The 23,176-nt window shown below is 43.5% G+C and overlaps 1 protein-coding gene across 2 annotated transcripts in view; it reads right to left on the bottom strand.

The window, feature by feature from the left end:
- Nucleotides 1-1,878: 1,878 nt before the first annotated feature.
- Ccdc170 (coiled-coil domain containing 170) overlaps nt 1,879-23,176 on the bottom strand; it is a 77,556-nt gene continuing 56,258 nt past the window's right edge. The window contains exons 8-11 of one of the 2 annotated variants that reach the window (XM_046427433.2): nt 21,137-21,310; nt 17,833-18,075; nt 6,717-6,953; nt 1,879-4,567 (exon numbers count right to left, since the gene is read on the bottom strand). In XM_046427433.2, the coding sequence (XP_046283389.1) occupies nt 4,367-4,567; nt 6,717-6,953; nt 17,833-18,075; nt 21,137-21,310 (855 nt within the window). In that variant the 3' untranslated portion in view covers nt 1,879-4,366. The remainder of the gene's footprint in view (nt 4,568-6,716; nt 6,954-17,832; nt 18,076-21,136; nt 21,311-23,176) is intronic. The other variant, XM_046427434.2, reaches the window with a different exon arrangement.

The raw sequence follows: 23,176 nt of genomic DNA, 5'->3' as shown, positions 1-23,176 counted from the left end.
TTGGGATTACTTCAAAGTTGAGGACAGAAAGGCCAGGGAACAGAAAGTTTAAGGTATTAGGAAGAGAATGATTGAAGAAATGAGCCATCATCTCTAGGTGGCTCCAGATGGAATGAAGATTGGCAGGGCAAGGAGGGAGAAAATAGGAGGACCAAGGAAACTCAAAGGCTCACAGAACAGCTTTGTGGGAGTGGGACGTAAAAGTCTGGGATGAACAAAGTTGGTGGAGATTTTAACTTACAATTTCAATCACAGCATGCTGTGTGCATATGTGGGAATGTCGGAAAAGTCACATTGAATCCCACTAAAGTGTACAATTAATACATGTTAATAACAACATTTTTTTGAAGATTTCAGAGCTGGAGAGGTCTAGGGCACTGGGAGGTTCTGATGTGAGTGGGGTGTGCGTGTGTTTGTGTGTGTGCACGTGTGCACTCGCGGGCAACATCTGTCATTACAGGTGGTCCTGGTTGAACAGTTCATCCTACACCTCACCCTGCCCAGCCTTACTGGAGGGTTGGCATGAGTTGTAGGCAGATGGGTTCATCCCCTGGCTCCAGGGATTGGGTCAGGGATGGTTACATGACAAGAAGAGATGGCTCCTCTGTAAGATTTCTCACACAGATGCTTGGAGACAAGTCCTTTTTCTCAGCTCAGGGATTATTAATATTATGGTTTGGATCTAAAATGTCCCCAAAAGCTCATGTGTTGAAAGTTTGGTCCCCAGTGCAGCAACGTGTAGAAGTGCTGCACATTGGCTCACGAGGGTTCTAACCCCATTGATGGATAAATCTGTTGATCAGTTCATAGATGAAGGGGCTATTAGGAGGTGAGGCTCAGTTAGATGAAGTAGGTCACTGGAGGCGTTCCTAGAAGGGTACTTTTGTCCCCAGTCCCTTGCTCTCTGCCATGGGGTGCGCAGGTCTCCTTCACCACACCCTTCCACCATGATGTTCCACCTTCCCTCAGGCCAAAACAATGGGGCCAGCGGACCATGGACCAAAACCTGTGGAACTATGAGCCAATAAATATTCCCTCATTTAAGTGTTCTTCCTCAGGTATTTTGCCACAGTGACAAAAAAAAAACCTGACACAGTTGGAAAGCCCGTCTTTCCTGTCAGCATGGAGAAAATGAGACCAACGTGAAAAGACAAGCCAATGATAGAGATGAGAGGTGAAGAGGAGCAAAAAGAATCTAGATAAAAATTTTGAATCCCTAAATCTACCCAGCTGAAGCTGAACCCTTCCAATGAGTCCTCAAAGTTCTATTTCAACTTCAGGTGGTCTACATTGACTCCTACATACTGCAGTCTAAGGTGTAAGTGGCTAAAACAAAAAGAGGTGTTATGGTTTGGATGTGGTGTCCCCCAAAAGCTCACGTGTGAGACAATGCAAGAAGGTTCAGAGAAAAAAACCATTAGGTCATGAAAACTTTAACCCAATCAGTGAATTGATCACCTGATGGGATTAATGGAGTGGTGATGCAAGGCAGGTGAGGTGTGGCGGAGGGGGCGGGGCGTTGGGAAATATGTTTGTATTTGGCAAGTAGAGATCTCTCTCTCTCTCTTTGCTTCATGTGAGCTGCCTCCCTCTGCCACGCTCTTCCACCATGATGTTCTGCTCCAAGGAAGCAATGGGCCCCAAGGAATGGAGCCAGCCTTCTATGGACTGAGACCTCTGAAACCATGAGCCCTCAAATGAACTTTCCTTCTCTACAATTGTTCTGGTCAAGTCATTTAGTCACAGTAGTGAAAGAGCTGACTAAACAGGAAGGAAAGATATGAGAGCTGAGAAGACCCAGAAACAACAGATACAATGTTGCATAGGTGACCTTGTGAACATTAATGCCACCCAGGATGAAGACAGCACTCAGCAGGGTGGAGAAGACACTTTGGAACCATTTTATTAAAAAATCTTAAGTAGGAAGAATAGACAGCATATTACTAGGTAACACAATAAAGACAAATGAAAATTATACAGCAGTTAGCAGGAGCTTCCAAAGAGCAACGGTTTTTTAAAATTTGTTCTAATTAGTTATACATGACAGTAGAATGCATTTGACACGTCATACATATACAGAGTATTACTTCTCATTCTTCTGGCTGTACCTGGTGTAGAATCACACCAGTCATGTAATCATATATACACATAGGATAATAATGTCCAATTCATTCTACTATCCTTCCTACCCCCATAACCTCTCCCCTTCCTTCACTCCCTTTTGCCCAATACAAAGTACCTCTACTCTTCCCTAGCCCTGTCCGCTTATTGTGAATTAGCATCCACATATCAGAGAAAACATTTGGCCTTTGGTTCTTTGGGATTGGCTTATTTTGCTTAGTATGATTTCTCCAGCTCCATACATTTACCTGCAAATGCTATAATTTCGTTCTTCTTTAAGGCCGAGTAATATTCCATTTTTTTTTGGTGTGTGTGTGTATATATATATATATATATACCACATTTTCTTTATCTATTCATCTGTTGAAGAGCAGCCAGATTGGTTCCATAGTTTAGCAATTGTGAATTAACCTGCTATAAACATTGATGGCTGTGTCACCGTAGTTTGCTGATTTTAAGTCCTTTTAAGTCCAAAGAGTGGAATAACTGGGTCAAATGCTGGCTCCATTCCAAGTTTTCTGAAGAATCTTCATACTGCTTTCCATAGTGGTTGCACCAATTTGCAGTCCCACCAGTAATATGTGAGTGTACCTTTTCCCCCACATCCTCGACAACACTTATTGTTGCTTGTATTCTTGATAATTGCCATACTGACTGGAGTTAGATGAAATTGTAGAGTACTTTTGATTGAGCAATGGTTTTTATACTACATAGAGTAATGGGATGGAAGACATAGAGGGGAAAGAGAGGTACCCAGATTATACTTGCTGATGAGAACCTGGAGCAGAATGCAATAACGTGGATAAGATAAGGTATTATCTTATCACTGGTGTATAAGTCATAGATTACATTACCACGAACTGCTGCCCCAGTGAAAATTAGACCCCACTTCTGTGTCCCAAGCATTCACCATAGCAGTACTACAGAGTCCCCAACAGCTCTTCAGGGAATAGAGTTGCTTACTCTTCTCCCTGTAAAATGGACTATAAGGTAAAACTGGAAATTTAGACAGATCGGGTTCACATTTTCCTCCTGAGGAACTTTATGCAGATACTTAGATGTCTCAGTGACCAGAATGAATACCCCAGTAGCAATTTCACTCAAGTGTATTTGGTAGAAGAGGTAGTTTTAAATATTTTAAGGCCTCATCTAAAAAATCACATCAATCTAATGCATTTTATTGGACAACATAAAATATCCATGGATATTACAGACCAACAAATGGAACACAAAAACATGAAGCTGGCTTGCCAACTCTGGAATGAGGGCCACCGAGGGAGAGGCCACAGCCAATGCCATCGTAACAAGGAGGAAATGGCTTTACTAGCAGGTTTGCAATTTGTCCAACCACTATATGAACCATATGCATAGTCAGGATTTCTTTTTTCTTATTCTATATACCCTTTCCACTAAAAGTCTCTAAAGCTTAGGTTTGAATACGTTTCCTTATATATTAAACATTATTGTATATATACTGAGTCATACAGCAGAAATACTACGTAAACATATTTAGGTAAATGAAGTATAATTTCATATACTACTGAGAAAGTACAGTACTACCCACTATAGACTATTTTTAGCCTCTTACATGAATCTTGTTATATAATTAATAATGAATCAATCACAGAAACACATTTATGTTTTTAAGTACTATTTAAAATACCTTTGAATGATGTAGAAAATAAATTTATAAAGAAGATAAATAAAATGTATTAAAATTATGTGTGGAAAACAGAGAAAATGTACAAAAAGAGCCCTCCCATATGCGCACACACACACACACACACACACACACACATCCATGACTGCATTCATGGGGATCTTCTCCAGGGACTCAGCAGAAAGGGGGCTCCAAAGTAGAAGCCATTGCATGCAGTCTCTAGAGGCCCTCTTTAAGAAAGCTTCTCCATATGGCTATTATGAGAATTAAAATGGCTAGTGAACCCCCAGCTGAAAAAAGATACCCCATCAATGTTATTTCTCTACTCCCATTTCCCAGTCTAGATTGCAATGTAATGGAATAATTCTGAGTCTCAAAGTGTTAGCAAGTGGAATAATAGGTGTTTTCAGTGCTAAACATTTGTCTAGGGCTGGCACCTTTGAGGCCTTTTCTGCCAATGATGCAACCTCGCTAGGCCATTAAAGCATACCATATTCACACGCTGATCACATCTCACAGATTTGAGGAATTTGTGAAAGTAGGAATTGTGCTGTCTTAGTTCCACCTCCCTCTGGAGACAAGCATTCAATGAAGAAGTTTTAAGTGCCCTTGCGGGTGCCTGTCTTGCCCAGAAGTCATGTCTTTGAGGCAGGCACAGGAAACAAGGCGATGCTGATGTAAATGGATCAGTCTTTCAAGACACTTGATGATCTCATAGTCAGGAAGAGCAAGAGCGGTCATGTTCAAGCCCAGCATCTGGGAAACTACCTCCCTGAAGTCCGCCAGCTGCAACATCAAACAGAAACACATTAACTGGGAGAACAAAAAGTCTCCACTGTTGCTGGGTCAAGTGCAACCAAAAGCAAAAAGATAAATAATAAAACCTGGAAAACTCAGGTCTGCACAAGGTAGGTCAATTACCTACCCCCTTTAGCCTTATAAAATAAGTTGGCTTGCCTGCTAATTACTTCTAAAGTCTCTTCAAGGGTCTCCCTTTAGCAATTCTCATAGCCACTTTTCTGATGAGCAAATTGATTAGCTACTCAAGAATTCCAGTTGAGAACCCATAAATGAGACTCTGACCTAAGGCTTCATTTTCTCTTCTCCATATACTTACTTGCTCTGAAATTCAGAACAAATGAAATGATAATTATGTATGTGCTCTGCACAGTAGAAATACAGAGCTGGAAATATACAGATGTTGGTATCATAGTGTCAATGGATGATAAATGTTTGTGCATTGGAATGTGAACTGGACAATGAACTTCTTAAACTAAAAGAACAAATGGCAAGAAAGCAGGAGGGCTTCTAAATTAGTATCATATCACATCACAGAGATTGCCACCTCAAAACATATCACTGGACTGGTGTGGGATTATTTGTCCATTGAGAAAGGGAAAATGGGAGATCAGGAACAATGGCTGAAATATGCTTCCTATACCCCTTCAAATTCTCCTAGGCTGCTTTCTCTTGTTCTAAGATAATGCAGAAGCAGGTAAATGAGGGCTATCTGGACAATACCTCATTAAAGCTACCTTCCATTTTAGAAAAGCTGTGATCCAACCAGAAAATGGGTTACATTAGAAAAACGCCATCCATACAGCCTGCCCTGGGCCCATTGCTTCCCAACCACCTTCCCATGCAGAGTCCAATTTGGGAAATGCAACGTCCTCTCTACCTGTTATGGTAGAACTGTTTGTGCGTGCGCACGTGCACACACACACACACACATATGGAAACACACCAATGTGATGGTATCAGGAGGTGGAGATAATTGGGTGGGAGTTAGTTAGGTTTCAATGAGAGTCCCCAGGACAGGATTAGTGCCCTCATAAAACAGTCCCCAGAGAGCTACTTTGTCCCTTCTACCATGTGAGGACACAAAGAGAAGACACCGTCTATGAACCAGATGCTCCATGTACCGGCACCTGGACCAACCTCCAGAACTGTGAGGAAGAACAGTCTTGTTTACCAGCCACCCAGTTTACAGCCTGGGCACACAGCACCTCAGCAGACTGAGGCCCTGGCCTCTCTCCCAGATGAAAAGGTTTTCCTCAAACCTCCACCCTTTTGAATGTGATCAGAGCTCTTAATTCCCAGGATGTTTCCCCCAAGTCCATTTGCTCTCACGGTTTGGCTTTCCCAAACTGTCTGACATCTGAGCCAAAGCAGAGGCAGCCAAAGAGCAGGGGAGAAAAAAAAAAAACTCCTAGGACCAGAGTCCACTCTCTGCCCTTTTGAGCTCCAGAAAGAGAGTGACATGAAAGCCAGAGGCAGTGGGGGTCAGGCTGCCCGGGACATATTTCTTTATGCCTGACCTGATGTGCTCACCAGATAAAATGTTCCTCCTGTAGCCAGCCAGCCATGAGTTCATTTTTATGGCTTACATCTGTGCTTGGTGGACTCACAAGTCTGGGTGCCACTGTTTGAGACTGGAGGCTATTTCCTGCCACTGATCTCTTCCAGAGATGAGGCCTCTCCCCCAGGTTTCCAAGCCCTGCTAATGTTCAGGGACCTGAAGGGTGCAGAGCCCAGAGGTCATCACCAGACATAATAAACGACCTTGCCACAACCAGAACCTGGGCTCTCACCGGCTTGTCACTGCTGTGATAAGAGCCTGTCTTTATTTCCTACAAACCTTGCCACGCCACCGTGAACTGCAAATCATGACAATTCATCATGGTTATTGGGATGCCGAAAGGATGCAGGAGGATCGGTTGCAATGATATAGAAAGCTTGACAAAGTGGTTTTGAAGAAACGTGTGAATACCGCTGTCTTTGGAGCACACACCACCAAATTGGAATCACACTGAGAAGAGTAGCGTGGCCCCTGCGCCAGGGTGACAGTCTGTGAAGCATCCCAGTGAGTCACCGTCAAGCCTCTGAACTGTCCCGCTGTGTCCCCACAGGATTTCCCTGCCGCAGTTGTGCCTACCTGCTTTTCTCTCTTTTCTGCATCCTCCAGAGATCTTTTCAGAGTCTTCATCTCGCTGGTCACTGCTTCCAGCATGTGTCGGGCCCTTTCCTTACCCTCCTCGGCCTCCCGCCCCGCCGTGTCCAGTTCTGCCCTGACCGACGCGAGCTGCTTCTCCACTTTCTCCTTCATCTTCTCCAGCTGGTCTCTGGATTTATTTAAGTCTTCGATGGTTTTGGTCTGTTCCAAAGTTTTAATCTAAAGAGACAAAAGAAGGCTGATCGTTTCTTTCTTTTTTATTTAGGAAAACTGTGCAAACAACATAAATCAGAAGTCAATGGAGCTCACTTAACTTTTTATGAATAAAGAAAGGAATTTATCCTAAACAGCGACATGGACTTTGCTGGATATTATGAGTTGGAGGAACATGACTTAAGACTGTTCTAGCTTATAAACAACACGGGAGTGCCCTTATTTGGAAAAATCAATGAGATGAAACTGTAGACAGCATGATTCTGGATTGAGATAGTAAAGCTCTCAAGCAACCTACACTTTCTGGCCCTACCTGTGGGCCACCATCCCTATAAACGTTAGAAGAGCAAACTGTCCACTAGTTGTGTGTCCTACAAGGGAGCCCCACCTAAGGTCCCCTCGGCAAGTCTGCATCACTGTGAGCAAAATCAAGACCAGAATTATTCAGAAACGTCTTCTGTCTGCACAATGCGTACCAGTCACAGAAGGTGGCAATGGGGCCTCTGCAGACCGAGGGAGGGTGGTGTGTCCCACCAAGGAGTTGTCCCAGGATCTTTCATTCCCAGCCCATTTTTAAAATTTTTTATCTTGAGACAGGGTCTCACCAAGTTGCTTAGGGCCTCACTAAGTTGCTGAGGCTGGCTTTGAACTTTTGATCCTCCTGCCTCAGCCTCCCCACAAGTCGCTGGGATTACAGGCAGTGCCACCGCGCCCAGCTGTCCCAGGATCTTAAAGCCCAAACACAGAGTATCCTAGAGTTCAGGGCATATTTTCTGTGTTAGCTTATTATTCAAGGCTACACCAGAGCTTCTTACAAAAGAATTCCAGTAAAAAGGAATGAAATTCTGACTTTGCTACAACGTGGATGAACTTTGAAAACATGCTAAGGCCCAAAAGGACAAATAGTATATAATTCCACTTATCGCAGGTACCTAGACCAGGCTGTTTCAGAATGGAACACAGAATAGAAGCTGTCAGGGGTGGGGATGGGGGAGCTGTGAGCCATCATCTGAGGGGCACAGAGTTTCATTTGAGATGATGGGAAAGTTCTGGAAATGGATAGAGACGATGGTTTCACAACATGGTGAATGTAGTTGATGCCACTGGAATGCAGACATAGTGATGACTAAAACGATGAATTTTATGTCTTATTTTGCCACTATCAAGTTAAGGAATTTGAAGCAGTTTTATACAGACACAAGTATTTTTAAATGACCATTAAAAATAAATACACATCCTGGGCTGGGGTTGTGGCTCAGCCATAGAGCACTCGCCTAGGTGTCCTTCAACAGATGAATGGTAAAGAAAATGAGGTATATGCACTCAATGGATTATCACTCAGTCTTGAAGAAGAATGAAATTATGGCACTTACTGGTAAATGGATGGAGTTGGAAAATAACATGCTAAGCAAAATAAGCCAATTTCAACTAACCAAAGGTCGAATGTTTTCTCTAATATGTGGATGCTAATTCACAGTAAGGCAGGGGTGGGAGGGCACTAGAGAAGAAAAGCATTACCTTAGATTATAGGGAAGGGGAGGGGAGGGTACGTGGGGATAGGAAGGATAGTAGAACAAAATAGACATTATTACTTTATGTATATATGTGACTGCATGCTCAATGTGATTCTGTAACAGGTTCACTCAGAAAAGTGAGAAATTATATCCCATCTATGTATATCAAAGTGCATAAATGCATTCTGCTGTCATATATAACTAATTAAAACAGATTTTAAAAGTTAAAAAATAAATACACATGAGCTACCACTTAACATCCACTGGGATGGCTAAATAAAAACGACAGACAATGACAAGGGATTGCAAGAATCTAGGGACATGGGGGTCTCGAGCGCTGCCGGTGAGACGTAAAATAGCCCAGCTGCTGAGGAGGGCAGTCTGGACAATTTCAAAGTGTGGAACACAGAGTTGCCATAAGATCCACAGCTTTGCTCCTAGTTGTATCACAGGTGCAGCGGTAGAGTGCTTTCCTAACATGCACAAGGGTTTGATCCCCAGCTCTACAAAGGACAGACAGGACAGGTGGAGGAGAAAACATGCCACATAAAGACCTTGCATAACCACCAAAAAGTGGGAACAACTCAAATGTCCATCAAGTGATGTATAGAGAACCAAAATGTGGTGTGGCCACGCAATGGGATACTACTCAGCAGAAGGACCGAGTACCATGACAGGCCGCAACATGAGTGAACCTTGAAAATGTCAAGCCAAGGGGGAAAAGCCAGCTGCAAAGACCCCATGTTGTGGGATGTCACTTACATGAAAGATCTGGGAGAGGTCTGAGGCTGGTGAGAGGGGCCAGGGGAGTGCCTGCCTACAGGTACGTGGTTTCTTTGGGGGATGATGAAACCATTCTGAAACTTGATAATGGTGATGTCTGCACAACCCCAAGAAGACACTAAAAACCACTGAACTGTACACTTAAAAGGGTGAATTTTATGACAATTGAATTGTTTCTTGATAAAAGTATTGTTTGATGTACGTTTACAGAGAAGGCCTCAAAGAATGACAATAAATTATTTGAAATAAGTAAACAAGTTTGTACATTTGAATCGAGGGGACAAAGAACAGAGATGGATAGAGCTCAGGATTTAGTTCTGAGTTCTGAACAAATCAGACAAGGTCTGCAGGCACAGTATCAGAAAAAAGGTATCACTTGGGATTTTAATTCTGTGTTCAAGTCCTTTGAATATTCAGTATGAAAGTAATGAAATAATGAGTGCTTTCCCTCTTCCCTCCACCCTGTCTTCCCTAAGAATGAAGGACATGTTCTCGCTGCACCTACTCCCCTGATCCCTCCTGGGGCAGAATCAGAGTCAAGGGGTGAGTTGAGGGTGATCGAAGGAAGAGACCCAGGGGGAGTAAACTGTTCTACAGGATAAAGAACTCAGAGAAGGAGGGGAGAAAGGCGAGAGCCATGCTCAAGAGGCTGCTGGAAAGGTGTTGTGAAGAAACTGGGTGTGGAAGGACTCGCTAGGCGCCATAGGGCTGCGTGGGCAACTTGAGAGTGAAAGATAAAAGGAGAAGACACTTCAAACCGTTGCTGCTCCCAGTGAATGAACGCCCTCTTCATCTTTTTGTTTGGGGTGGGGGTCGGTTTGTTTTGTTTTTGTGTAATGATGAAGCTGGTGGACTGGTTACTAATTGGCCAGCAGGTGTAGATAGGTGACTCACTGGTCCTATTAGGAGGACACTATAGGAGATGACATCCTCACCTGGTCCTGAGCACATCTTCACTGTGACTGAGGATCCAAACCTGGGCACAAGTTGACCTGACCTACACTCTGACCGATGCCTCTTACCAACCCACTAGAAAGTCAGGGGAAGGGAAGGCGTCACTGTGAGCTTAGAATTAGGACATGAGATGTGACTTGTGAGTGAACACCTGCGGTTCTGACCTACTGTAACACATTTTAACTTCCTAGGAAATTAAATTCCTTCAGCTATGGTCTGAATGTTTGTGATCCCCAAAATTCCTATGTGGAAATCCTAGCCCCTAAGGTAACACTATTAGGAAGTTGAACTTTGGGAAGTGAAAACAGAGTCCTTGTGAAGGGGTCAAAGTGGCTGAAGAGCTCTCTTAACCCCTTGAACTGTGCGAGGACACAGCAAGAAGGTGTTCTCTATGACCCGGGAAGCAGGCCCTCACCAGACATCCAGTCTGCGGGCACCTTGATCTAGAACTTTCCAACCTCCAGAACTGTGCAAAGAAAATTTCTGTTCTTTTTAATCCTCCCAGTTTATGGTATTTTATTACAGCAGCCTAAGAGTGAGACACTTTTCTAGACAGGAAGGAGGTCAATGCTCAGATAAGTCACAGCTGCTGACCTGGCTCTGTCCAGAGGAGATGAAATTCCTTTGGAAACTGGCAGCAGGTGTGGGATTTGCTATCTAGAAGGCATAAGAACAACTGTGACAGCTCCGGAAATGTGCAGAAATTAAAATGACCGCTGCTGGGGGAAGGGATTCCACACTGGCATCAATGAAATGATACCAGTAGAGCAGGTCCCTGAGACAGAGAAATGCCACTACGAAGAGCAGGTCCACAGGAGCTGACCCAGGAGAGCATTCATGCATCCCAAGGTATGAAGCCCGTCTGTGGATATGGACTGAGTATTAGATACGGGTGTGTCAGAGCATGGCCTCAGTGGTAACTCCTACCATCAAGGGCAAAGTCAAGCCCAAGCCCAACCCCACGACTCCCAGGCCCCACAACTCCCAGGCTCCACACACTTTCTATAAGCCACAGCATATCACAGGAGACCAATTTTGCTCTCTTTATGTCTTTGTTCACACTGTAAATGTCGAATAAAATCTCAATGTTTAATTTAGCACCAAAAAAAAATACTAATTCCTGAATATGCTACTTATATTGAGGCAAAGGACAAGAATGCCCTTGCTCTTAAGAGATACACAGTATTTGGGAGTGAGGTGTAAAGATGTTTGCAACTCTCTCTCAAATGGTTCAGCAAAAATAAAAGCAATCTCTCTCTCTCTCTCTCTCTCTCTCTCTCTCTCTCTCTCTCTCTCTCTCTCTCTCTCTCATATTAAGCAAAATATAATAATTAATAAAACATTTAAAATCTTTGTGAAGGGTTAGAGAATGTCCATTACACTATTCTGGCAATTGTTCCATAGATTTGAAAGGGACTATATTGATCATGGAGCCTATGGATTAAAAATTTTAATAACTAAGTATATCTATTTATAAATTAGATAAATATACATCTCCAAATAATGTATTCTATAGACTATCAAATATTTTTATAAATTGTGGACATTACATGGATGAAATAAGTATCAATTTTTAAAATAATCTCCCATTAAAATAAAGAGCTCCCCTTCACATGCTCTCTAGCTCTGTGCTGCAGAGAAAATACACAGCAAAGGGGCAGTGCTGGGGTTGGTGTGTTGAGTTCAGACCCTTGTCTTAATAGAGAGACACATTCAGGCTACAGCTCGGAGAGATGAATCAAGTCCTAGGGAGGAGAATGCACTGCCAAGAATTTCTGAAAAATATGAGACTTTATCACAGTCCCTAGGGCTGCTTGAATCTTGTTTTCAGGAAGCAAAGGCAAGACCGGCTCTGCGCCAAGCCACCAGGGCAGAGCTAGAAGCCAGTGGTAGTGTCCACCCTTGTCCTCCTGAAGTCAAACCCCAGATTTCTGGGAGCCTAGTGGACCAGGCCAGCATCTTAATCTTCCTGAGGGAACTTCTCACCAGCTCAGAGTTCAGCAAGGGTCTGTGCCCCTCATTTTCTCCCATCGGGACAGAACTGGCAATAAATAATATTTTTGCGTCACTGAGACTCCGGCAAAGATGGAAGGTGCCCAGGCTGCCCTCCCTGCTCACTGTAAACTATATTTGCTGCCTCCTCAGGGAAGGAATTGTTAAAATCTGGTGAGCAACTCTCTGGTGTTACAAAGGCCCAGAAAGAAAAGGTGATTAAATTTAAAAGCTGTTGTATTGGCTCCCACAACCCTCAGCTGTGTGAACGTGGGGTGGGGCAAGGGTGGGGTTCAAGACAGGCATTGGAAGCCCACCTGCTCGAAGGCCCTCTGAATGGGGTGGGAACTCAAGGTGGGAGGCTCTCCCACTGACCCGAATAGAGGCTGTGCCCCTTTTTGGAAGAGGAGCAAAGATTCCACTGGGTAGGAATGCTGCAGAACCAAGGGCAGGCAGTTCTGGCACCCTGCCCCTCCCCCAGCAGCCCGTGCCAGGGAGCCAGACCTGCTGAGCTGTGAGAACCACCAGGAGCTCAAAGATTCCAAGCAGCAAGGCAATCAGCAGAATCAGAGCTGATCCAATGGGAGGCTAGGGGAGAAGGTAGGAAGGGCATCCTGGACAGGAGAAGGGCATGAGTGGAGAAGGACCATGGGAGCAGCCATCATACCAAGAGAGTCATACAGCATTCTGCATGGGGCTAAGATCCCTGTTGGTGTTTCCTTGAGAGACTGCAATGAAGATAATCAGGAATTGCCCCTAGGTTTTGGTGGTCTGGCTGCTAAATTTTGGTCACAGATCCCTACTAAGGCACGCAGCTTAGACTGATAGCTCAGGTTGATTGATAGCTGATTTCTCTCCACCAGATAGCTGCTTTTTTTGCCCAGAATAAAGACCCATTCTCAGACTGATTTTATTTAAATGAAGTGCAGGTACTCAGTTCTGGTCAATGAAGATGTAGGAAGTGTTGCGTTGCTCCTGAAAAGTAGCAAATAACTGGAAGAAGGCTGGAGTCCCAGCAGCCACCTTGGGCTAACAGGCAGCATTGGGAATGAGAGCTACAGTTAGGATAGTGAAGTAGAAAGACATAACAATTCAGGGTCGCTGGTGACCAGGGAGCTATCCATCTACACATGGAATGTCTACTTCCATGCTTCTGTGTCTCCTATCTCAGCCACTGTGGGCTGCTTCAATATATTTAGCTGAAACTAACATAAGTAGTTAATCCATTAAAAAAAATGTTCAAGCCAAATGAAAGCAGAGATAAGCTATAGTGTATGCACAAATACAGTATCTGCAATAGTAAAGCAGGTGGTAGAATAATTGCTCTATCCTTAGGAAAAATAAACCATAGGTTTGCAAAACTCAGAAGAAGATACATCCTGAGTAGCTATACCACACATTCTTGCTGGTGATTTCAGTAAAATAACATCATCTGTCACACTGAGTTAACATCACTAATAGTTTTAATTCTATTTTGATCCTTTATTTGGATTTCTAAATTGGTTTGGATTTCATAATGCTAAAAATATAATAAGATTAAAACTTTTATATAGTTTTGAGTTTGAACATATGTGAGCAACATTCTAATAAAATTATTCTTTCTCAAATAGGGAAGTCTGTGAAGATATATTTGTTTTTCAAAAAAGAATCTCTATAATCCTAGGTTTGCCTGCCAAATCAAAATTTAATTGTTCATCTGGAAAAGTCTCATAATTTTAGTTTAAAATTACGAAGAAATTTTACATCTCCAAATTTGGATATGAAAGTGGGTTGACAGGAGATTTGGCTAAGCAAAGAGTCAAGGTCTTCAGTCATGGTTTTGCCACAGACTTAAGAAATGCATGCCCACCAATGCTCATGGCAGCCTTATTCATAATAACCAAAAACTAGGAACAATCCAAATATCCATGAAATGTTTACTAAACCAACAGAATGTGATACATATACACAATGGATTATAATTTACCCATAAAAATAATTGTGATGGTAAATTTTATGTATCAACTTGGCTAAACCACATTTTTGGTTTATGTACCCACATATTTAGCCCAATGTTATTCTGGATGTTTCTGTGTGGATGTTTTCAAATAATATTAACATTTAAATGCGTAGACTGAGTGAAGCAGATTGCCTTCCCTAATGTGGGTGGGCTTTCCCAATCGGTTGAAGATCTAAATATCACAAAAGACTGAACTCCCCTCAACAAGAGGGAATTCTGCCAGCAGCCAGCCCTTGGATTTAAACTGCATGGCAGCCTTTCCTGGGTCTCTAGCCTGAAACCCCAACCTGCATATTTTGAACTTGTCGGCCTTTGTTATCATGTGAGCCAATTCCTTAAAATAAAACGGATCTCTTTCTCCCTCTTCCCTACCTTGCACACGCACACCTTCACACACATTCTTTTGGTTCCACTTCTCTGGAGAACCCTGACAAATACAGGAACACTGACACATGCTAGAACACAAGTGGACCTTAAAAACATCAAACTAAGTAAAAGAAGTCAGAGGAAAGGACCTCATACTGTATGATTCCATTTATATCAACTGTCCAGAATATGCAAATCTCTACAGACAGGAAGCAGACTAGCGGTGGTAACTGCACAGACTGTGGACATTGTGAAACCCATCACACTACACTTCAAAAGGGTCCATTTTATGGCAGGTGAGCTATTTATTTTTTAAAAAAATAGAAACGCAATTTCAATTATTACCTTATATAGACCCTCTATAAATGGTGAAATTGTTCATCTGCTAGGTCATGGGCTGAATAATCCTCCCGTCCCCAAAGCTAAGTCCACCTGGAACCTCAGAATGGGACCTTATTTAGGAAGAAGGCCTTCAAAGGTGTAGTTAAGTTAGGGTTCTCGTGATGAGATCAGTGTGGTTTAGGAGGCGCCCTGAACCCAATTTTGGATGTCTTTGTAAGTGACAAGAAAAAGAGGCACACAGAGAGAAGGTCACATGAAGATAGAGCATGGGTTGAAATGATGCAGCTTATAAGCCAAGGGTTGCCAGCAGCCACTGGGAGTTGGAGAGGCTGGAATGGACTCCCTCAGAACCCCAGAGGGAAGTGTCCTGCCAACACCTGGATTTCAGACTTCTGGCCTCCAGAAGAATTGAGAGGGAATGTTAAGCTACCTGATTAGCAATAATTGGGCTGATTCACTGATATCCTGAAGTGTTGCTCCATGAACAGTGAAATTAATACAGAGACAAGCTTAGACTATGTACAAAGATAGGAACACTGAGTGGGGCATGGTGGTGCATGCTTGTAACCCCAGAGAGTCAGGAGGCTGAGGTAGGAGAATCGCAAGTTCAGGGCCAGCCTGGACAACTTAGCAAGACCCTGTCTCAGAATAAAATCCAAAGGGCTGGGGATGCAGCTCAGTGAGAGTGTCCCTGGGTTCGATCCATAGCACCCCCCTCCAACGCACACACACACACATACACACACACACGCACACACACACACTATCCTCCATGGCTCAGGATCAGTCCAAGCATCTGCAGGATGCCCGCAGGCCCTCTGTGAGCAGGCTCCTGTTCCCTCCACACCCAGCTCCTCCCAACACTCATGGATTCACAGGGATGATCAGGCGTGGTCAGCAACAACCAGGCCTTCAGTTCCCCTGTCTCAGTGCATCGGACAGTCATTGGTCATCCTCGATACCCACCTGCTGTGCCAGATCCCAGGACAGCACTGGGAGGGGGTCTGCTGGTGAAGTCATGGCAAAGCCTCAGAGAGATGGAGACGGCATTTCCGTCTGAGCTTAAGCCACTTCCTGTCTACACCTCCTCTGGTGAAGATGGGATTCTCCAAAAGGATCAGATGGTCTCTGCATTCTCCTCCTTCTCTGGAGCCCAAGGCCTGCACCACCCCTGCCTGTCGCAGTGACGCCCCCTTTCCTTTCTGTCCCACACACTCTCCCACCACTCTCTGACTTACCCTGACCCCCGTTTCTTTTCATTGCTGTCTCTGGCCGTGTTGAGGGGCCCTGTATTCTCTTTAATAAAGTAATTCTCCTGTAGCCCTCTGAGCTGGGGGGCCAAAGGGGTCCCCACCCTGGAGGTGAACAGACAGTCACTCCACCGTCAGGAGTGACCAAATCAAGGTCCCTGCCATCCTAACTTAGGACTCGCTTTGTGATCTCTGGAAACAAGGAACCAACTCCTCACCACCCACCGCCTCAATCGGTTCAAGCACTGAGTGTTGGTAACCAACCATATTTCCTCAGGTTTAGAATTTATTTTCCTTTATCAGTCTTTCAGGAATGCTTTTCTCCCTGCAATGGGGTCTGTGTGGAGGGAAACCCTGGTAGGTGTTCTGCCCTGAACTCTCCTGCATGCTGCCCGGGAGTCTGTCCTGTGAGCGCCCGATCCTAACAGACAACACTCCATCGTCGGCCTTTGCGAGTTCGACACTCCCTGTGACTCCACTGAATCATGGTTTCAGAATTGCCCCAGAGCCTCTGATGGGGTCGCTTTGCCCCTCACTTGAAGGGACCACCCCGTCTGCTCCCACAGTGAGCACGCTGGCACACATCTTCAGCGACTGTCCATGTCCCCAGCTGTCCCAAATGGAACCCCAGGTTCCAAGCAATCACCACACAATCCAGACATCCTGTCTCCTCTGCACCCCTTCCCGCCAGGGTGGGAGCGGCTAACTTCAGGGATTCTACCCCCAGCTCAAGTCGGCCCCCTACGGTCAATCTCAAGGCCTGAGGAGGGAGCTGAGGACACTGGTCCCTGATATTCCCCACCCCTGGCACCTGTCAAGTGCCTTTCCCTGCTTCTCTCCCTTGCATTCAAATATGTCCCCTCCCCTGCCACCCTTCCCTTCTCGGAGGAAACTCGCCTCAACTCCATGGCCTTATCCAATGGCAGAAGGGCCTGAGCGGGGACCCTAATGACCTAGGAGGGAAAACACAGAGGAAATGTGCCCTAAACCATCGTGCCCACTGTGCGTGTTCCAGGGTGGCTTAATCCGAGAGGCTTTTTCCCCCGCTGATCTGGTTCCAAATTCAGAAACACCCAAAGTCAGTTTCAGGGCACTCCCCTGCCAAGAGCAGGCTGTTACTAGACCTGGTATTTGAGATTCATGGACCTGCTGGAAACGTGTGCATGTGGTCATATTATGGCCAGAAGCACACCTGCAGGGCGTTGGAATATTCTTATTAAATTCCTCAGGGGGTTTCATTTCTTTCTTCTCTGTATTTAGTAGACGTGAGACACCTCGAATCCAGGACTGCCTCCCCCATCTGCTGATCCCTTCTACCGACGAACTCGGATTCTTCAGTAAACAGTGTACCCATTTTCTCATTTCTTCCTAAATGAATTTCTATTTGCTAAATCTCTCCATCATCCCTCATCACACGGCCACGTACATCTTAAAGAAATGCTTTGATTTCCTGGCACTAAATTTTACCTCTTTTTGACCCTTTGAATAGTGACGACCTCAAATATTGAAGACACTAAATCAGATATTCTGCTTTACGTAATTTGGCATTTTCCCCACGACAGAGGAAATTTTCTTCTTCATCATGGTTTCTTTTCCCCTGGTGCATCCATGATAAGGCTCATTCTTTTGCATAAGCTTTGGTGGGAGCCTGCAAAAGGAACAAGAACACGGAGCCTCGCACTTGCCTTGAGCTCACTGGTGTCGGCCAGCTTGGCTTTGAGCTCCAGGTTGGATTCACGACACAGGTTCAGCTCCTTCTGCATCCTTCCCACCTTCATCTCCAGCTTCCTGATGGTGAGCTGGGCCTCGTCCCTCTCTGTGGCCAGGGCTGAGCGCACCTGCTTCTCCTCCTCCAGCTGCGCTATTTTCTGCCGGAGGAGGTTCATGTGGAGTTCTCTGCTCTCCAGTCTTTCTTTCTGAGTCTTTAGCTGGTTTGATACAAAGAGGGAATTTTTTTTTTAATAATTGAAGAGTCAGTAAATATAAATGAATTAGAGATAATGTCAAATTTTATCTACACTTCAATAAGACTAATTTGTAAACCGTCAAAAAAACAAAGTCACTGGGTTCCTTTCCCTGATTGCATTTTTTTTATTCATATTTTTCCAAGAATGAATCTTGCAGCTGCAAAGTATGAGACAAAAGAGCCGCAGAAGATGTTGAAAGACTTCCCATAGCTGCTTCTCTCCAACATCGTGTGCATCATAATAAAAATAGGAAATTACTTTAAAACTACTAAAACAGGCTTATCAAGAACAGAATACAAGACAGGGAGACAAAATCCTCTCCAACACACACGGACCATGATGCCTTCACTGGTGTTTTCTGAAACAACATAGGGTACAAATAAATATTGTGAACCCGGACTGGTTGATTTCAATCCCTCTCAGTGACATCTGTGTCTATGCCCAACTCATTCTTTAACAAGCACCCCATATGAGAATGCAGATACTGCTAAAATATGATAAAACAAGGAGGCTTTTTTTAAGAAATCTTTGTTTACATATTGAAAATGTTAGAAGGTTTCATTTCTTAGGGGTCTTTTGTTATACGACTGGCTGATTAGATCAACCAACCAAGCAAAGAGCAAAGTCCTCAAACTGGCTTCTCAAGTCAAACTTGATGAAGGAAATTGAATTTTTTAGATGACCATGGATTCTTGAAGGGAGATCAGTAGAGGAAAGGGATGAGGTGGAGGGAGGAGGAAAGGAAAGGGGAAATACTGGGGAATAACATTACACTGTTGCTTGGTGTGCATGTGTGGATAGGTAACAACGAATTCCACCACTGTGTACAGCTGTAATGTACCAATAAAAATCTGGAGGAAAAAAATAAAATGACTATGGACCCTAAGACTGAAAAGACCTTCCTGGGTTCCACCTGTCACAATTAAAGAGTGCAATATTAAGTCCAGACACCTCAATCATTCTGCCACAAATGTCAGGAAGAATCACCGACAATCCCTTATTATCTTCTCCACATTTATACGGTATTATAAGGTAGGGGACTTACTGAAATGCTGCTGAGTTCCTTGCCTCACAGTGACAACTGTGCCTATGCCTCCCAAGTCATTCTTTAACAAGACCCTCCCACTCCTTCCCTACCCGCTCCCTTTCTTGAGCATCTTCATGTCAAATCCCACCCTATGGCAAATTTACACTGGTAAACTCTACACACTGACTGTTCTAATAGTGCTGTAATTCTTAGAAGGAATAATATTGGAATAAATAATAATAATATTTAAATAATATTTAAAAAGGAAATCAATTATCTAAAAGAGGACTTGGGAAAGAGTTGTTGTTCAGTTTAACATCCCTGTTGGCAATTGGGTTTGTCTACTCTCTTTTTTTATAAAATATTCCCCCAGCTATAATCAAATAGGAAAGAAGACAAATATGAGCAGAGCATCTTCTATGAACCAAGAGTTCAAAGATGTTGTTTATTAAAAACCAACAGTTCCTTAGAGTAGGTACTATCCCTATCTTAACATGAGGAAACAGAGAGGTACATGATTTCCCAAAGTGACCCAGCTTGGTTGAGCCAAATTGCAAACCCAGATGTATTTCATTACCCAGCTTTAGACTAAAATTTGACCATCAAATTTTCTCCTAAGAACAATAATAAGAACACATCGGTGTTTTCTGTTTTCTTTTCCCAATACCATTAATTATGTAACTAATAATTATACTTCTTTCTGTTCTTTCTTTCATTCACTCATTTTGTCTACACTGTTTCTAACTCTTCCTCAGAGTAAATGGAAAGTTGGTCCTTCTCTCTCTAATTTCTTGTGCAACAGAGCTTATAAATGCAGACACTGCTACATGCATCCCCCATTCTCCTCTTCTCCCAAAACAGCAGGACCTGAATTTTTTAAGGGAGGTGAATGGCTACCCACAATTGAGGCTGCATTTGAAAGCCTCTGTGTCAGCTAGGTTTGGCCATCGGAACACATTCTGGCTGGGGATATAAGCGCAAGTTCCTGTAGCAGATTCTGGGCCCCATCTTCAAAAGGCACCTCTTGCATGTTCTATTGTAACCTTCTTCTTCATCCCCTTCTTCTCCAATCTTCTCCGTGGATCACAGATATAATGGTGTGGGCACCATTTTGAACCATGAGGATAAGGACCACCCTAGTGATGGTAAATTAATGAGCTGAGATGGGTCTGATTCCTTGAAGAATGGACAGAGCAGAGCGGCCAGGCCAACCCCAAGCGGCCTATCTCTAGAAATGTATGTGAGAAAAGAAACAACTTCTGCTTGTTTAAGTCAATGTTATTTAGGACTCCTTGGCATACCCAAAGGACTTAAAATCAGCACATAGTGGTGTGGCCACATCAAAATTTATAGTAGCTCAATGCACAATAGCTAAGCTATGGAACCAACCTAGGTGCCCTTCCACAGATGAATGGATAAAGAAAATGTGGTACATATACACATTTTCTTAAATAAGAATGAAATCATGGCAGTTGCTAGTGAAATAAGCCAATCCCAAAAAAACAAAGGTCAAATGTTCTCTCTGATAAACGAATGTTGACACACAATGGGGGATGGGGGTTTCGCCAGATTGGGTGGGAGGTGGGGTGAGAATGGAAAAAAGTTGGACATAACTTTCCTATATTCATATATGAATACACAACCAGTGTAACTCCACCTCATGTACAACCACAAAAATTGGAAGTTATACTCCATGTATGTATGCTATGTCAAAATAAGTACACTCAAATGTCATGTATTAACTAAAAAGACCAAATTTAAAAATTGTAAAAAATGTATTATTTGGGGCCTCCATTTCTCACAGTGAAATACAACCTTGAAAGTGACACACACTGTTACCAACTCTCCAGACTTGAAATCAAGACCCAGATGGTAAATAGATAATTTTGTGTTTCCCATCCCACTAGTATATACAGTGGGGGTGAATCGCTCTTCAATGTTGGGGTTTTTCAGAAATTCTTTTCCTCAGCATTCCTAATTTTCAACATCACCCACCTTCCTCTGTAAATTGTAGGCAATCGTCTTGTTTTCAACGACTGCGCTACTCTCAAGGCGGACCAGCTGCTCTGCACGCGCCAAGACGACATCCAGACGCATGTCAAAGCCAAGTTCAGCAGCCATCCGGTCCAATCTCATTTTCTCTGAAAGCTGATCCAAAAATTTAAGATACTAAATTCAGGACCAAAAAAAGAAATAAAAGAAAATGGAACATAAAAGTAACATTAATGTGTGAGCTCACAGAATCCTTCTCTTTTTCCCAAGCTTAAACCCAACTTTTCTTTAAACCCAACCCGGAGCCTGGACTCTGATCCTGATCAGTGACCTTGGTGTTCAATCTAATGTCATGCACTCCTCTTCGCCCGGCCATATGACAAATTTGGCTGGGTCGACAATTACATCCTCCTCTCTCGGCTGTGGCAACACAGTGATGAAATCGCGCCCCACCCCCAGCCGATCCAGCTCCTGGGACCTGCCCACCCATGCACCTTCTGTGGCAGTTTCCCCCACAGAACTGGACCATGACCCTGAAGGTAGAAACTGGCAACTTAACCAGTGGCCACTTAACTCTCTCCCTGTGCCCCACCCGTCTCTTCAAAGTCAAAGCTCCCCTCCCAAAATTTTTGAACAACATTTTGTTTTGTTTCTTTAAGTTAAAATGTTTTACAAAATGTCTTTAAAAGTATTTCAATGCATCAAAATTAAATGAACAACATCCGAAATAGAGCCATACAAAATAAGGTTCATAGTTCAACGTCACTGAGTCCTCCGCCACTTGTTGAAGCTGAGTTTTGGCTGGATGACTAAAGAAGTCCATGAACTTTCACCATTGCATGATTTGGCCTCTAACTTGGATATTTTCTTCTCATTGCAAGAACTTCTCTTCCATCTGCCATTTTCAGGCAATTAAATATGTAAATAATTTCCTGCTGCCTAAGTATACCATTAAAGTGGGGAGCACTCTATATTTCAGTCATCGGGATGAAATTATCTCCCAGTGTATATTTTCTCTAGTTTTGTTAAATAGCATACATATAAATATAATTTAACCTCTTCTTTGTATAGTCACAATCGTTATAAACATCACACCTTGTATCGTCCTACAACGCCAGAGCTTGCTTTTGTCCCTGCACCACCAGGTTATCACTTCCAAATGCCGCGTCCCTTCTCCCCTTGGAATGTTTGATCCCTAATCTCTGTGCACAGAAGTGACCTAACAGCTACTGCTTCTATTTTATGTAAGAGTTGTTGCCTTTTTATGAAGACAGAAAAGCCCCTGTTTTTCTTTCTATTTCTATGTGTGGCCCACCCTTAGCTTGCAAGGACCTCCAACAGGCAAGAAAAGATTAAGATAGGACAAGCCAAGACCCTGCAAAGGAAGTGCCCATTTCAAGAACCTTAGCTATGACTCTGAAGATTGCAGCTGCTGAAAACTTCCAAATACATAGAAGCAAATGATAGTGTACATTTTGTTTGTTGGAACCACATTACAGAATAAACGTTCAAAAGTACATTTTTGTGCACCTTGTGTTAGCCTAGATTACCTGTATTGAGCATTTAATCTCGGCACAACTTTGCTTTTCAATTTGCACAACCCTGCCTTAACCAGGACATTCATTTCATATGCAATTATCTCCGGAAAATTCACCGTGGGCAGAATTAGCTGACATAATTGGCTTTCATAACTGGGAGTTATTTTGGCATAATCCCAATTAAAATTAATGATTCACTATATGAAAGGAGGGGGAAGAGATAACAATCCACTTGAAATTCTTGCCTTTGATATATTTCTTCTATAATTCATGTGTTTAAAGACTCTCACTTCAGGCCCCGGAGGAAGGGAAGGGAGAGAAAGCAGTGGCATCTGAGCGGCAACTGGAAGGTTAACTGTGACCAGGTGAAGGCAGGAGGACCTGCTCCCAGAGAGGACAGCTGACGCAGCATGAGATGCCCACAAAGCCAGAGGAGTGCCACCAGTGTGAAGATGGGTGTCTTCAGGCTCAGTAATCATTTACCACCCACCCTGCCAGGGTCCTA

This window comes from Marmota monax, unplaced genomic scaffold (genome assembly GCF_021218885.2).
Source record: "Marmota monax isolate L192 unplaced genomic scaffold, Marmota_monax_Labrador192_F-V1.1 WCK01_AAM20220418_F8-fsc00114, whole genome shotgun sequence".
Classification (NCBI taxonomy): domain Eukaryota; kingdom Metazoa; phylum Chordata; class Mammalia; order Rodentia; family Sciuridae; genus Marmota; species Marmota monax.
This window is presented reverse-complemented; position numbering and strand designations above follow the sequence as displayed.